The sequence below is a fragment of the Mustela erminea genome, chromosome 3, assembly GCF_009829155.1.
Source record: "Mustela erminea isolate mMusErm1 chromosome 3, mMusErm1.Pri, whole genome shotgun sequence".
NCBI classification, from domain to species: domain Eukaryota; kingdom Metazoa; phylum Chordata; class Mammalia; order Carnivora; family Mustelidae; genus Mustela; species Mustela erminea.
The window spans coordinates 159,179,410-159,192,774 of NC_045616.1; the positions used below are offsets into that span (position 1 = coordinate 159,179,410).

Genomic DNA, 13,365 nt, shown 5'->3' on the forward strand with positions numbered 1-13,365 from the left:
ATTATGAAGGTTACATTCTGTTTAAGGGGAGGGTGTCTAACCCGTTTGAATCTGAGGAATGCCTGACTGTATGAATGTGTTTGTGTGGCTCCACCGCCTTCGGCTACAGAGTCTGACTGGGCTGCACCCTGAGTCTCGCGGAGCGTCATAGGGCATAATGGTCATCTACTCCATGGAGTAGCCTGGTCCGGGGTTTATACGGATAGACCTCAGCTAAGACACTCCTAAGTTCCCGCGAGGGACGCGAGCAGGACAGCACCTGAAAGGTCCCCCTCCCCTTGTCTGCGACATCGTACATATCGGGAGGGAATATAAGAGATAGGTATTAAGAGCTAAAACCAGATTCAACGAGTCAATGATATGAGAGTAAACAGATTATGAGAATCCTAACGTTCTGAACACCGCTGGTCCCTTGTACCTTAACAGTTGCCCCTCCAGGTTGGAGGAAATCCTTTCCCTAATTATCCTGCCCACACTCTCCTAACCCATGTCACTTTCAGGTTCACCCTGGCGGACAGAGGAAAAGAATTCCTACTCTCGCTGTCGGAGGATGAAACTTGCCTAGCTCCTACCCCCAGGCCACCAAAGGCTTTCATCCACCCCTTCGGACTGGTTGAACCGGAACACACACCCTCAATTCGCCCTTTCGAATTCCTCACTTGCTCGTGCGTCTCCCACCCCTTACACCGGTGTCTCTGTCGCTTTCTGCCTATTCTAGGCGCCTTTCTTTTTGTCTCAACTATTATATTGATCTGGGAACAACCTAGTCTATTGGGGCAAACTCAGAGTACCCCGCTCTCCCTTCTCCTGGCTAACTTCAAGGATGTTCGGGCGAGAGGCAATAACCTGAGCCTGGATATCCGGAGATCAAGACTTATCACTTTCTGTCGCTCCGAATGGCCAACCTTCGGAGTAGGATGGCCCACCCAAGGCACTTTTTGCCTCCCCATAATTCTTAAGGTTAAGGCTCAGGTATATCTCCCAGGTAAAGAGGGACATCCAGACCAAGTCCCTTACATTACAGTCTGGCAGGATCTTGTGGAAACCCCTCCCCCTTGGTTGGCCCCCTTTCTGTTCCCAGAAAGCTGCAAGGTTCTCGCAGCCAGGCCGACAGAAGCACGAGGATCTCGTGCCCCATCTGCACCCCCTCCACCGTCCTCCCTGATAGTCAAGACTTACTTAGTCTAGATCCGCCCCCTTATCAAACCCCTCCCCTAGCCGCCACTGCGGCTGAGCGGCTGAGCTTTCTCCCCCTGTGCCTGCCCCGGCTGAAGCCGCGCCGGGCCCTGAAGCAGAAGGTCGAGAAGCAATTGCTGCGGTCCCTGCCGCTCATGGAGGGACTGACGGCCCTGCCGGGCACACTAGGGGGCGCGCTCAGAGAGAAAATCCATTTCGCCCGGCAGATTCAACTGTGGCTTTGCCCCTTAGAGAGATTGGCCCCCCCCCCCATGATACTGGTAATCCCCGACTCCAATATTGGCCCTTCTCAACTAGTGATCTCTACAGTTGGAAAGCCCAAAACACGCGCTTTTCAGATAATCCAAAAGATCTCATAGCCCTTCTAGATAGCATCATGTTCACCCATCAGCCCACCTGGGATGATTGTCAGCAGCTCTTGCGTATCCTATTCACTACCGAAGAAAGAGAGAGAATCCAGGTGGAAGCAAGGAAGCTGGTTCCCGGAGACGATGGCAGACCAACCATGAATCCAGACCTCATCAATGCGAGTTTCCCTTTAACTAGGCCCAACTGGGACTACAACACGGCCGAAGGTAGGGGACGGCTACTCATTTATCGCCAGACTCTAATGGCGGGTCTCAGGGCTGCTGCCCGCAAGCCCACCAATTTGGCCAAGGTGTATGCAGTTTTGCAAGGTAAGACAGAGAGTCCAGCAGCATTTCTAGAGAGATTAATGGAAGCCTTTAGGCAGTTTACGCCTAAGGATCCTGAAGCCCCTGAGAATCAGGCAGCAGTAGTCACGTCTTTTGTAAATCAGGCAGCATCAGACATTAAAAACAAACTACAGAAACTAGAGGACCTAGAGGGCAAACAGATTCAAGATCTACTCCGCATTGCACAACGGGTTTATAATGCCCGAGATACCCCGGAGGATAAGCAACTCAAAGTAACAAAAGAAATGTCCAAAATCCTAACTGCCTTTGTCCAGGAAGAATCAACCCCTCGAAGGGAACCTCAAAAGGCCCAAGAGTTCCAACGCAATCTGGACCCAGATCAATGTGCATATTGTAGAGAAAAGGGACATTGGCACGTAATTGCCCCCCAAAAAATAAGCGTAGACCGCAACCATGGGGAACGAAACCCAGCCCCACTCTGGTTACCCGAGATTCAGAATACAGGGGATGGGGTTCGGATCCCCTCCCCAAGCCCAGGGTAACCCTACAAGTGGAGGGGAATCCTGTACAATTTCTGGTTGACACCGGAGCTCATCATTCAGTGTTGACCAGACCCCATGGAGAAGTTTCAGACAAATTTTCCTGGGTCCAGGGAGCCACTGGGACTAAAAGGTACCCTTGGACAACTCAACGGACTGTTAACTTAGGTACAGGAGAAGTAATTCATTCATTCCTCATCATCCCTGATAGCCCTTGCCCTCTGTTGGGAAGAAACTTAACTCACCAAGATGGGAGCGCACATTTATTTTCAACCCGACGGCCCCACGGTAACTAGCTCTCAGACCTTGCCATTATCAATACTCACAATGCGTTTGGAGGACGAACATCTACTCCACCAAACCACCCCCCCTTCCCAGGAACTCAACATTGAGTCCTGGCTTCACCGATTCCCTAAAGCCTGGGCAGAAACAGGAGGCATGGGGCTGGCTAGACATCGGCCAGCCCTCTTCATAGAGCTAAAGCCTGGGGCTGACCCCGTCCGAGTCAAACAGTACCCCATGCCCATGGAAGCCAAATCGGGCATCACCCCACATATTAGATGTCTCCTGGACTCAGGTGTGCTACGCCCCTGTCACTCGCCCTGGAACACACCTTTGTTACCGGTGCGTAAACCCAATAGCGGGGACTACCGACCTGTACAAGACCTAAGGGAAGTTAATAAACGGGTTATGGACATACACCCTACTGTCCCTAACCCCTATACTCTCCTCAGTGCCCTGGGGCCCACCAGAATATGGTACACAGTTCTTGACTTAAAGGATGCTTTTTTTAGCTTGCCCTTGGCCCCCAAGAGCCAGGATCTTTTCGCCTTTGAATGGACAGACCCTGAGAGAGGTATAAGTGAACAGTTGACATGGACTCGCCTCCCACAAGGGTTCAAAAACTCGCCTACCCTGTTTGATGAGACCCTCCACGAGGATTTAAGTGAATATAGAAAGCAAAATCCTGATATAACACTCGTGCAATATGTAGATGATCTCTTAATAGCTGCAGATTCCCAACAGGCCTGCCTACAAGGAACTGAAAACCTCCTCCAGGCTCTCGGGACCTGGGGTACCGGGTCTCAGCGAAAAAGGCCCAAATTTGCAAGTCTGAGGTAATGTACCTGGGATACTTATTGAAAGGGGGACAAAAATGGCTCACCGACGCCCGCAAGAACAGTGTACTCCGCATTCCCCGACCTGCTACACCACGGCAGGTAAGAGAATTCTTGGGGACGGCAGGGTACTGTCGATTGTGGATACCGGGCTTCGCTGAGATGCCCAAACCCCTGTACGTAGCCTCTAAAACTCAGCAGACCTTTGAGTGGACGGAAGAGGCAGAACGGGCTTTCCAACAGGTGAAAAAGGCCTTCCTTTCATCCCCGGCGCTAAGACTGCCAGATGTATCCAAACCATTCCACCTATACGTGGATGAACATAATGGGGTGGCTAAGGCAGTGTTGACCCAACATCTAGGCCCCTGGCCTAGACCCATAGCATACCTGTCAAAGAAACTAGACCCGGTAGCAGCAGGACGGCCCCCCTGCCTCCGAATGATAGCAGCCACCGCCTTGATGGTAAAGGACGCTGATAAACTGTCACTGGGTCAAGAATTACGAGTGACCACTCCACACGCCATTGAAAGCGTCCTCAAACATGCCCCTGACCGATGGGTGAGCAACGCTCGCATGGTCCACTACCAGGGACTATTGCTCAATCCTACGAGGATAGTCTATACTTCCCCTCAGGCCCTAAACCCCGCATCACTACTGCCTGACCCAGACCTGGATGCTCCCCTCCATGACTGTATTGACATCTTAGCCCAGGTCTATGGGCTACGGGAAGACCTGCAGGACTATCCACTAACAGACGCTGAAGTCGTTTGGTTCATTGACGGCAGCAGTTTCGTCCGCGAAGGACAAAGGTATGCAGGGGCCGCAGTCACATCAGAGACGGAAATTATCTGGGCTGGTGCATTGCCTCCGGGCACCTCAGCGCAAAAAGCGGAGCTAATCGCCCTGACACAGGCCCTCAAATTAGGGCAGGGCCTCCGGATGACTGTATATACAGACAGCCGGTATGCCTTCGCCACGGCCCACGTCCATGGGGCAATCTATAGGGAGAGGGGATTACTCATCACCGCCGAGCGAAAGGACATCAAAAACAAGGACGAAGTTCCGGCCTTACTAGCAGCCATCTGGGCCCCTAAGAAATTGGCCATAGTCCACTGTTCTGGACACCAAAAACCAAGCGATCCAGTCTCTAGGGGAAACAATTTTGCTGATCAGACTGCTCGCCAAGTAGCCTGTAGCAAAGTCCCAACGCTACTAATACAACCACCCAACCCGGGACCCCGAGAACTGCCACCTCATCAGGAATACTCTGAAAAAGACATCGCATGGATGAGTAAACTCCCAATGGCCCAGGTTAAGGATGGCTGGTGGCGAGATATGAAAAATAACATCATCCTCCCCGAGGCCATGGGACAAGAAGTTCTAGAGCGAATTCACCAAACAACTCATTTAGGTTCCAGACGGCTACAGGACCTTATGCGACAATCCAAACTATCTATCAGAAATGTCGTTGAAAAATCAGAAAGAATTGCCACCGGATGTGCAGCTTGCCAACTTCAAAACGCCTGCCCACACTCCTCTATAACCGGATCCTGAGAGAGGGGAACCCTGCCGGGAGCCTATTGGGAAAAAGACTTTACAGAGGTAAAGCCTGGGAAATATGGCTATAAGTACTTACTGGTGTTTATAGATACCTTTTCAGGATGGACTGAGGCTTTTCCAACCAAGCATGAGACTGCACAGGTGGTGGCAAAGAAACTACTCGAAGATATTCTGCCCAGGTATGGCTTTCCTGTTATGATGGGATCAGACAATGGGCCAGCCTTCGTCTCTAAGGTAAGTCAGGGTCTGGCTTCCATACTTGGGGTTAATTGGAAATTACATTGTGCATATAGACCCCAGAGTTCAGGACAGGTAGAAAGAATGAACAGAACCTTAAAAGAGACCCTTGCTAAATTGACCATGGAGACTGGTGCTAACTGGGTGGCTCTGCTCCCCTACGCTCTGTATCAAGTATGCAACACCCCATATAAGCTGGGGTTCACACCTTATGAGATCATGTATGGTAGGCCTCCTCCCATCATACCTAAACTCAGAACTGACCTTATCCAGTCAGATCATGATAACTCCTTTTTATTCTCCCTCCAAGCTTTACAACGAGTCCATAAACGTATTTGGCCAAGACTAAGGGACTTATATGCAACAGGACCTCCATCTGTACCCCATCAGTTCCACCCTGGAGATTGGGTTCTTGTCAAGCGACACCGAGCCGAGACCCTCAAACCTCGTTGGAAGGGACCTTTCCAGGTTATCCTGACTACCCCTACAGCCATCAAGTTGGACAGCATAGCAACCTGGATACACCACACCCACGCAAAGCCAGTTGACCCACTGTCAGATCTCATCAGAAAACCCAACCAGGATGTCAGTTGGACAGTGGACCGCAGTAAGGACAATCCTCTTAAACTAACCCTGCGCCGAAAACCTGACTCCCGTTTCCCCAATAATTAATATGAAACTTCCTCTCTTTGCTCTGCTGTTTACACTCCTGCCATGGTATGGGGCCTCCAGTCCCCATGCCCCAGCCATTTTGACTTGGCAAGTCACTAATAGTGCGGGCTTAGTAGTTTGGAACATGTCACACACAGCTACTCCCTACTCCTGGTGGCCTAACTTGTACCCTGACGTCTGTAAGTTAGCCATGGGAGCCCCAGCTAACTGGGACGTAGAAAATTACTTTGACCTACAGAAGCCCCCTTCACAACCATCCCCCCGGGGGCGACTCGGGTTAGACCCTTGGGGAGGCTGTGGGGACTGGACTCAGCGGAGCATGTTAAGCACACTTACCTTCTATGTATGCCCCGGGGTTCACAGACCCAGGGAATGGACCCACTCATGTAGTGGGGCAGCCCACTTTTATTGTCGCAATTGGGGCTGCGAAACCACGGGTGACACTTATTGGAAACCCACCTCAGGCTGGGACTACATAACCGTGACGGCGAATTATTCTCACGCCAGGAGCAGTCCCAAATGGACACAGAACCCAGCCTGTAAAGAACAGTGGTGTCACCCACTCAAAATAGCCTTTACTGAGTCGGGAAAAAGACAAACTAACTGGGTGAGGGGATATACCTGGGGCCTCAGATTCTATAAAGAACGTTATGACGACGGTCTAACGTTCACTATAAAACTTTCTATAGAAACCTCTAAGGCCACCATAGGGCCCAACCCCGTACTTGTCCCACCACCTCCAACCAGGCCCCGCCTAACAGTTGTCACTCAGAGCCCTGCCACTTACGGGGCAACACAGACAGCCACAATCGGACCGTAATCCTCCCACTCCCCACAAGCCCCACCAAACGGCCTATGATAAGTACTGAAAAACCTAGATCAAGAAACCCCAATGACCACCTACTTAAGTTGATCCAATATGCCTTTCAAGTCCTGAATTATACTAATCCCAATGCCACTGAGTCCTGTTGGCTATGTTATGACATAGCGCCCCCTTTTTACGAGGGACTGGCCACTCCAGGAGGTTACAATCTATCATCCGCACCCTCCATGTGCCGGTGGACAAGTCGAAGCCCCCGCCTAACCTTAGCAGCCGTACGGGGCCGGGGGACATGCGTAGGAAAGATCCCGCCTGAACACATGCACTTATGTAGTCAGAACCTTACTATAAATAACACAGAGCAATATGTAATACCTCCCCAAGATGCCTGGTGGGCCTGCGCCAGTGGGATAACTCCATGCATCCACCCAGGAGCATTAAACCGAAGTGCAGACTACTGTGTAATGGTCCACCTGATTCCTCGCTTAATCTATCATCCTTATGAAGATTTAATGTCATATTGGGAAGGAGGATTACGTAGAACTAAAAGAGAACCCGTAAGCCTAACCCTGGCACTTATGCTAGGCCTAGGGTTAGGTACCGCCGGGGTGGCTACCAGGACTTCAGCCCTAATCTCACAACAACATCACTATCAATACTTACGAGAAGCCATTGCTATAGATATACAGGAATTAGAATTATCCATTTCTAAACTTCAGGAGTCTGTCAGCTCATTAGCAGAAGTTGTCCTCCAAAATAGACGGGGATTGGACCTCCTATTCTTCCAACAAGGTGGCTTATGTGCTGCCCTTAAGGAAGAATGTTGCTTTTATACAGATCACTCAGGAGTAGTCAAAGACTTGATGGCTAAGGTACGGGAAGGATTGGCAAAACGGAAAAGGGAACGTGAAGCTGGCAAGGTTGGTTCCAGTCATGATTTAATTCATCCCCTTCGCTGACCACCTTAATATCCTCCTTACTAGGACCCCTTTGTATTCTGATCCTTTTACTGACCTTTGGCCCATGTATTTTAAATTGTCTGGTGGCCTTTGTCAATCAACGCCTTCAGACAGTACAAATCATGCTCCTAAGACAGCAGTATCAGCCCCTAGACTTGAGCAACAACGATGACCTCACTGATGACAACCAAGGACCCAAGATTGGCTCCTCAGGCACCTGAGAGAAGGGGGGAATGAAAAACCAAAAGAACCCCCCTGGCTAGAAGTGCATTTTTATCCTGTTAACCAGCTAGTTTCGCTTCTGTACGAACGCTTGCTTTTTCGCGCGCGCGGGCTAACCGGCCGGTTCTGCTTCCGTAAGACTGCTTTGCTTGTTTCTTGCGCGCGGGCCCCCTGAACCAATCCGCTGGCGCCAAGTATGCCTGTTTAAACTGTCAACCAATCAGCTAAGCCCTACCGGAAACTTGTTTGTATCTGTCTATAAAAACCCTGCACCAACCCAGCTCTGGACCTCTGGGCGTTATCGGCAACGAGTGGCGCAGAGGTCCAGGTTCGAACCTGCAATAAACGACCCTTGCTGCTTGGCTTTGACTCACGTCTCTGGTGGTCTTTTAAGGTGGGAGTAATACTCAGTTGGTATTTCAGTCCCAGTGCTGCGTTGTGTTGATAAGTGGGTCACATGAAATCTGAATGACGAAACTCTCACAGGAGCTGAGCTGAGAAAAAGCAGAGACAACGCATCAGAGAGGGTGACTTTCACACCAACAGTCTGATACTGAGTCCTCTCAGCGAGGTCTGACTGGAAAAGGCCCATCTGACCCTTTGTCCTTGAGTCCAGGTAGATGGAGTCTTAGTTTGTGGATTCTTACATGTTCGCTCACTTTGTTTTGCACGATGAACAGAATTTCTGAGGATCTTAGGTTAGGCTCTTCTCCCACTCTTATACACGGACGCCCTGTCCTTGAACTTGTTTTTCTGGCTCTGGGAACTCCGCATCTGCTGTTTTTCTTGCTCAGAGGAATTCACCCAGGTCTTTATATCATGACTTTTCCTCAGGATTTAGGTCATCTACTTTGAGAGACCCTTCTCCATCTCTCTAAATAGAAGAGGCCTTGCCCACCGACCCTTGTCCCTTCACCTGTTCCATCTTCCTCAGACCACTTGTTCATTAGTGAGAATATCTACTTCTCTGTTTTCTACCTTCCCAGAAAGAAAAGATGCTCCTGGGGGGCAGGGGTTCCTGTCCTGCTGGGTCCTTCATGCGGGTGCAGAAGGGGATGCCAAGTGCATTTAGGGAAAAGAGAGAAGGAAATGCTTGCTTGTCCCCATCCTCACCCCAGAGAAGCTTCCAGAATGCCCTCTCTCCCATGCATCCTCACTGCTCCCTCACAGGCATGGCCACAAATTCCCCCTTGTTTCTGGGGACAAGTCTAGTTTCAGGGGCACTAATGACACAAGGAAGGTTGACTTAATTACAAGCAATGCAAATACTTTGAGGTTCTCAGAACAACTTATGATTGTTTTTTGAAACCCCCCTCCTGCCATGGGACACTTTGCAGAGCACTTTACGCATATCAGGTGCTGGTAGTTTAACTGAAATGAAGTGATGACAAGAGTCTACTGAGCTAGTCAGACTCACCTCGCACTTCATTCTCCTCCTTTAAAATCTTCAATCAAAATGGAGAATCCAAATAATGTTAATCACAAAATAACAGTTCCTGGAGTAATAAAGTTCATAGGGGGGCACCCAAGCGTGGTTCTTTGCTGAGATTGACCTTAATTTTCAAGATTAGGCTTCAGGAAAGGGAACCAACAGAATCATGAAGACCGAGTCCCATTTTGCATCAGTTTCTCAAGAGGAAAATATTAGCAACCTTAGCAAAATTAAACAGAGGCAATGTTGCCAAGGGCTTTCTTGATTTCTACTCCCACTGAAGGTAATGGAGCTGACCCTAGATTCTCTGGAATAGAAGGCTACTTCAACCAAAACCCATGTTCCATTGTCATATCATTCAATACCCCTTGGTGGTACTTCCACTAATGTCTTATTTTTGGCAATGTCACCAGGGAGCATTTGCTGTAGGTGTTGGCAAACAAAACAGCAAGGGGAGATGATTTCACTTCTCGGCTCTGAGTTGACCTCTTGCTCAGCTGGGCAAATATCATGCTTCCTGTGATTGCTGAGAAGGTGGCTCCTCTGCTAAGCTGAAAAACCTGAAGACCAGGACTTATCTTCCCTTACTAACTTTTTGTGTTTTGCTTATAAATTATTTATTGCTTAAACTTTTTCGTTCTCACCTCCAAAGAGCCATAAATTAGTCCCACTCTTTTTCTTCTTCCTTATTCCCTTTGCTAGTATTTTCTCTGAAATTATTGTTAGCTGTCAAATGGATATATAGTTTTCAGAAAAGAGTAAAAGAAGAAAGCAACATTGAAAGAAGAAAATCGTGTCTTTTTTTTTTTTAAAGAAAAGAATGCCAAGGAAAAGAGAAAAAAATCAAACCAAACTTGTCAACATAGTTTATACAAGAGATTACATCATATTTTAACGAAGATCCTTTTCTATAAATGAAATCATTTGGCCAGGACCATTTTCCCAAATATGCAGAAAATGTACCCAATGGGACTGCCAACATAATATTGTAATGGGTATTTCTGGGATGTCGTCTAGCATTGTTATAAAAATAAGACAGTGTTTAAAACAAGGCTGTATAATTGTGGGCACAAACAAAAAACACCTCCCAAAACAATATGAGGAGGGATGAAAGACTGGTTTTCCCCACTACTGGGAAGAGGAGGGCACTGCCAAAATTCACCCTATAAAGTGCCCATTGATTTGCAGTCTCTCCAACTTAACAATTAGTGGCTACCTCAGGAACATGTCAGGAAAGTGGAGGGATATCACAAGATGGATATTCTGCAGTGTGCAGCCTGTGTAAAAGGGAAGGAGAACACTATTTCTATAACTAGAGGTTAGATGGATGAGAAATTTAGTATTTTGTTGTCTTAGGATATTTTCCGGATCTCAGGTGGTGGGACCTGCTTGTTCTTTAAAGCTGGTCAAGCTGGGGGCACCTAGGTGGCTAAGTAGGTTAAAGCCTCTGCCTTCAGCTCAGGTGATGATCCCAAGGTCCTGGGATTGAGCCCCGCATCGGGCTCTCTGCTCAGTGGGGAGCCTGCGTCCCCCTCTCTTTCTGCCTGCCTCTCTGCCTACTTGTGATCTCTGTCTGTCAAATAAATAAATAAAATCTTTAAAAAAAAAAAAAAAAAAGAAAAAGCGGGTCAAGCTGGTCTCCACTAGATGCCATGGCTGTGAAATTTTGGGGGTGTCTCCTTGAGGGAAGACTTTAAGGTACACTCACACATTTCAGACTTCTTTGAGAGATGCATCAAAATTTAAACAATGGATCCACTGACATGTCAGTATTAATCTAAAATTTTAAGAGAGCTACAAGCAATTTGGAAGAACACACAGTAAATGGAAAAAGAACCCAAGAATGACTCTGCAGAGTGACACCAAGAGTGTAAGACATAGAGACAAGGTTGAAGGAGAATTCACCAGAGAGGTGAAAAAAATTAATCACTTTTATCTCTGGGTTATCAGATTAGAATAAATTTTTGTGCTATTCTAATCCTAATGGTCTACGATGAGCTTGTATTGGTTTATCATGAGGATAAAATAAAAACCAAGCTACGGATATTAATGTTCAAACATTACAAGTTTTTTTTTTTTCCTCTATCTTTTCTTGATCAGCCATGGAATCCATTTTAATTTTAGAGTTAGGAACCAGCCAGCTTAGCTGTGTTTTCAATGATGGTTAAGATGAATGTTGTGAGGGGTGCCTGGCTGGCTCGGTCAGTATAACATGTGAGTCTTGATCTTGGGGTCATGGGTTTGGGCCCCACGTTGGGTGTAGAGATTACTTTAAAAAAGAGAGAAGGTGTGAAATCACGATGCCAGTTTTATGTGGCAAAGTGGTGCCCTCTGGTGATAGCTCTGTTGTTAATTAATCAGCAAATTTTTCATTCATTCACTCACTCATTCATTCCACAAAAAGCTATTGATTGCTTACTGGTGGGGTGAACTCTGTGTGTAGTACTGAGCTGGGCAAACAGGCCCCCTTTCCCCACAAAACCAATGCAAGGCACTCGATATAACTGCAGGCAAGTGCTGAGAAAACCTGGCAGGAACACCAAATGCATTTGGGGTGGGGAAGATCCGAACATCTATGATGTCATTTTGAGCAAAATGGACTTACAGTGTGAGAGAAAAGATATACCTAATTTGAAAGAAACCCTACAAAACATACACAAAGTGGAGCAGGAGAAATTTACAAAGAAGAATGAGAAAAAATAAGTTAATAAAAAGGAAAGAAGTGGCCAGTGTAGGATGAAAGTCAGTCAGGAAAAACTTCTTTGAGGTAAGACATCACTCTCTCCAAGGAAATAAATGTGACAGTAGACAGTGACTTGGGTGGGATGTGATGATGGTGGTTGAGGGTCTTACATCTAGGGATAAAAAAGGCTCTGGTCTCTGGAAGATGTGTGCTGGATTGCACAGGTACCTTTTGCTCATACAAGTGTGTCTGCAGGAACCCAGTTACCCTTGTCAGTGCATGGTCCATGTCTACCTTCCACTCCTGTTGCTTGATGACATTGCCATCATCAACCACCATCAACCATCACCAACCACCAACAACCATCACGAACCATCATCAACCATCAACAACCATCAACAACCATCATCAACCATCATCAACCGCCCAGATGGTTCAACCAACATATCTGGGATGGGTGGCCAGCCATGTCAGGAATATCTCCTGGGAATTCCCACTCCCCTGGCTTCTCCTATTCAGTGCCCTATTGGAATCTCCTTGGCTCCCACCAGATTGGTTATCCAAAACAAATATCTCCATTCTTTTCTAAACAAGTACAGGTCTCTGGGAGCAAGGGCTTTCATCTCTGTGGCCACAAAGACTTGAAGTTGAGTGCCACTAAACACACGGGTTATTGACACATTTTGACAGCAAGGCCACACCCTGAAATTCTGCAACTATGAACAATGGACACACATAAAACTCAGACTTACTGGAGACAAGGTGGCGGGGAAGTAGGAGGAGGCGCCTTTTCAACCTATACCCTAAAGTGAGCTGATTACCTGCCAAAGAACTCCGATCACCCATGAAATCAGCCTGAGATCAGAATTATACACATCTGGATCTCTACAGGCGCAGAAGACACCAGTGGGCAGGTAAAGCAGAGGGGGAACGGCGGACTGATATCGGAAGATAAACAAAAGGGGGAGGGAGCCACCAGAGGCAACCGGTTGGAAAGTAATACCCCAAACCGGTTTCCTCAGAGCCCACCCCCTTGAGGGGGGGTGGGAGGACTTAACTCAGGGAACATCATTGACTGAAAACCCACGTGGCAGGCCCCTCCCCCAGAAAACCAACCAGGAAAGAAAGAAAGAAAAAAAAAAAGATGACAAGATAACAACCACCACTACTTCATAAGACAACTTTTATTTTTAATTTGTTCCCACTATTCTGGCTCATTTTTTTTTAAATATAGATAATTTTTTAACCTATTTACCATCACAGTGAGCTA

At 47.7% G+C, this 13,365-nt stretch overlaps 3 protein-coding genes across 3 annotated transcripts; all 3 read left to right on the forward strand.

Annotated features, from left to right (window-relative positions):
• Positions 1-3: 3 nt before the first annotated feature.
• On the forward strand, positions 4-1,556 carry LOC116587275. Its single transcript, XM_032337946.1, is given in 3 exon segments — positions 4-9; positions 427-1,054; positions 1,057-1,556. Coding segments are annotated over 3 exon segments (1,134 nt in total).
• Positions 1,557-1,573: 17 nt separating this feature from the next.
• Positions 1,574-5,088, forward strand: LOC116587276. The gene is given in 4 exon segments (XM_032337947.1): positions 1,574-2,125; positions 2,251-2,631; positions 2,633-3,458; positions 3,461-5,088. Coding segments are annotated over 4 exon segments (3,363 nt in total). The 3' UTR covers positions 5,065-5,088.
• LOC116587277 lies at positions 5,071-6,008 on the forward strand (the record flags this gene model as incomplete). Its single annotated transcript, XM_032337948.1, has 2 exons — positions 5,071-5,262; positions 5,314-6,008. Coding segments are annotated over 2 exons (858 nt in total), but the record flags the coding sequence as incomplete, so codon positions are not given.
• Between the last annotated feature and the right edge of the window lie 7,357 nt (positions 6,009-13,365).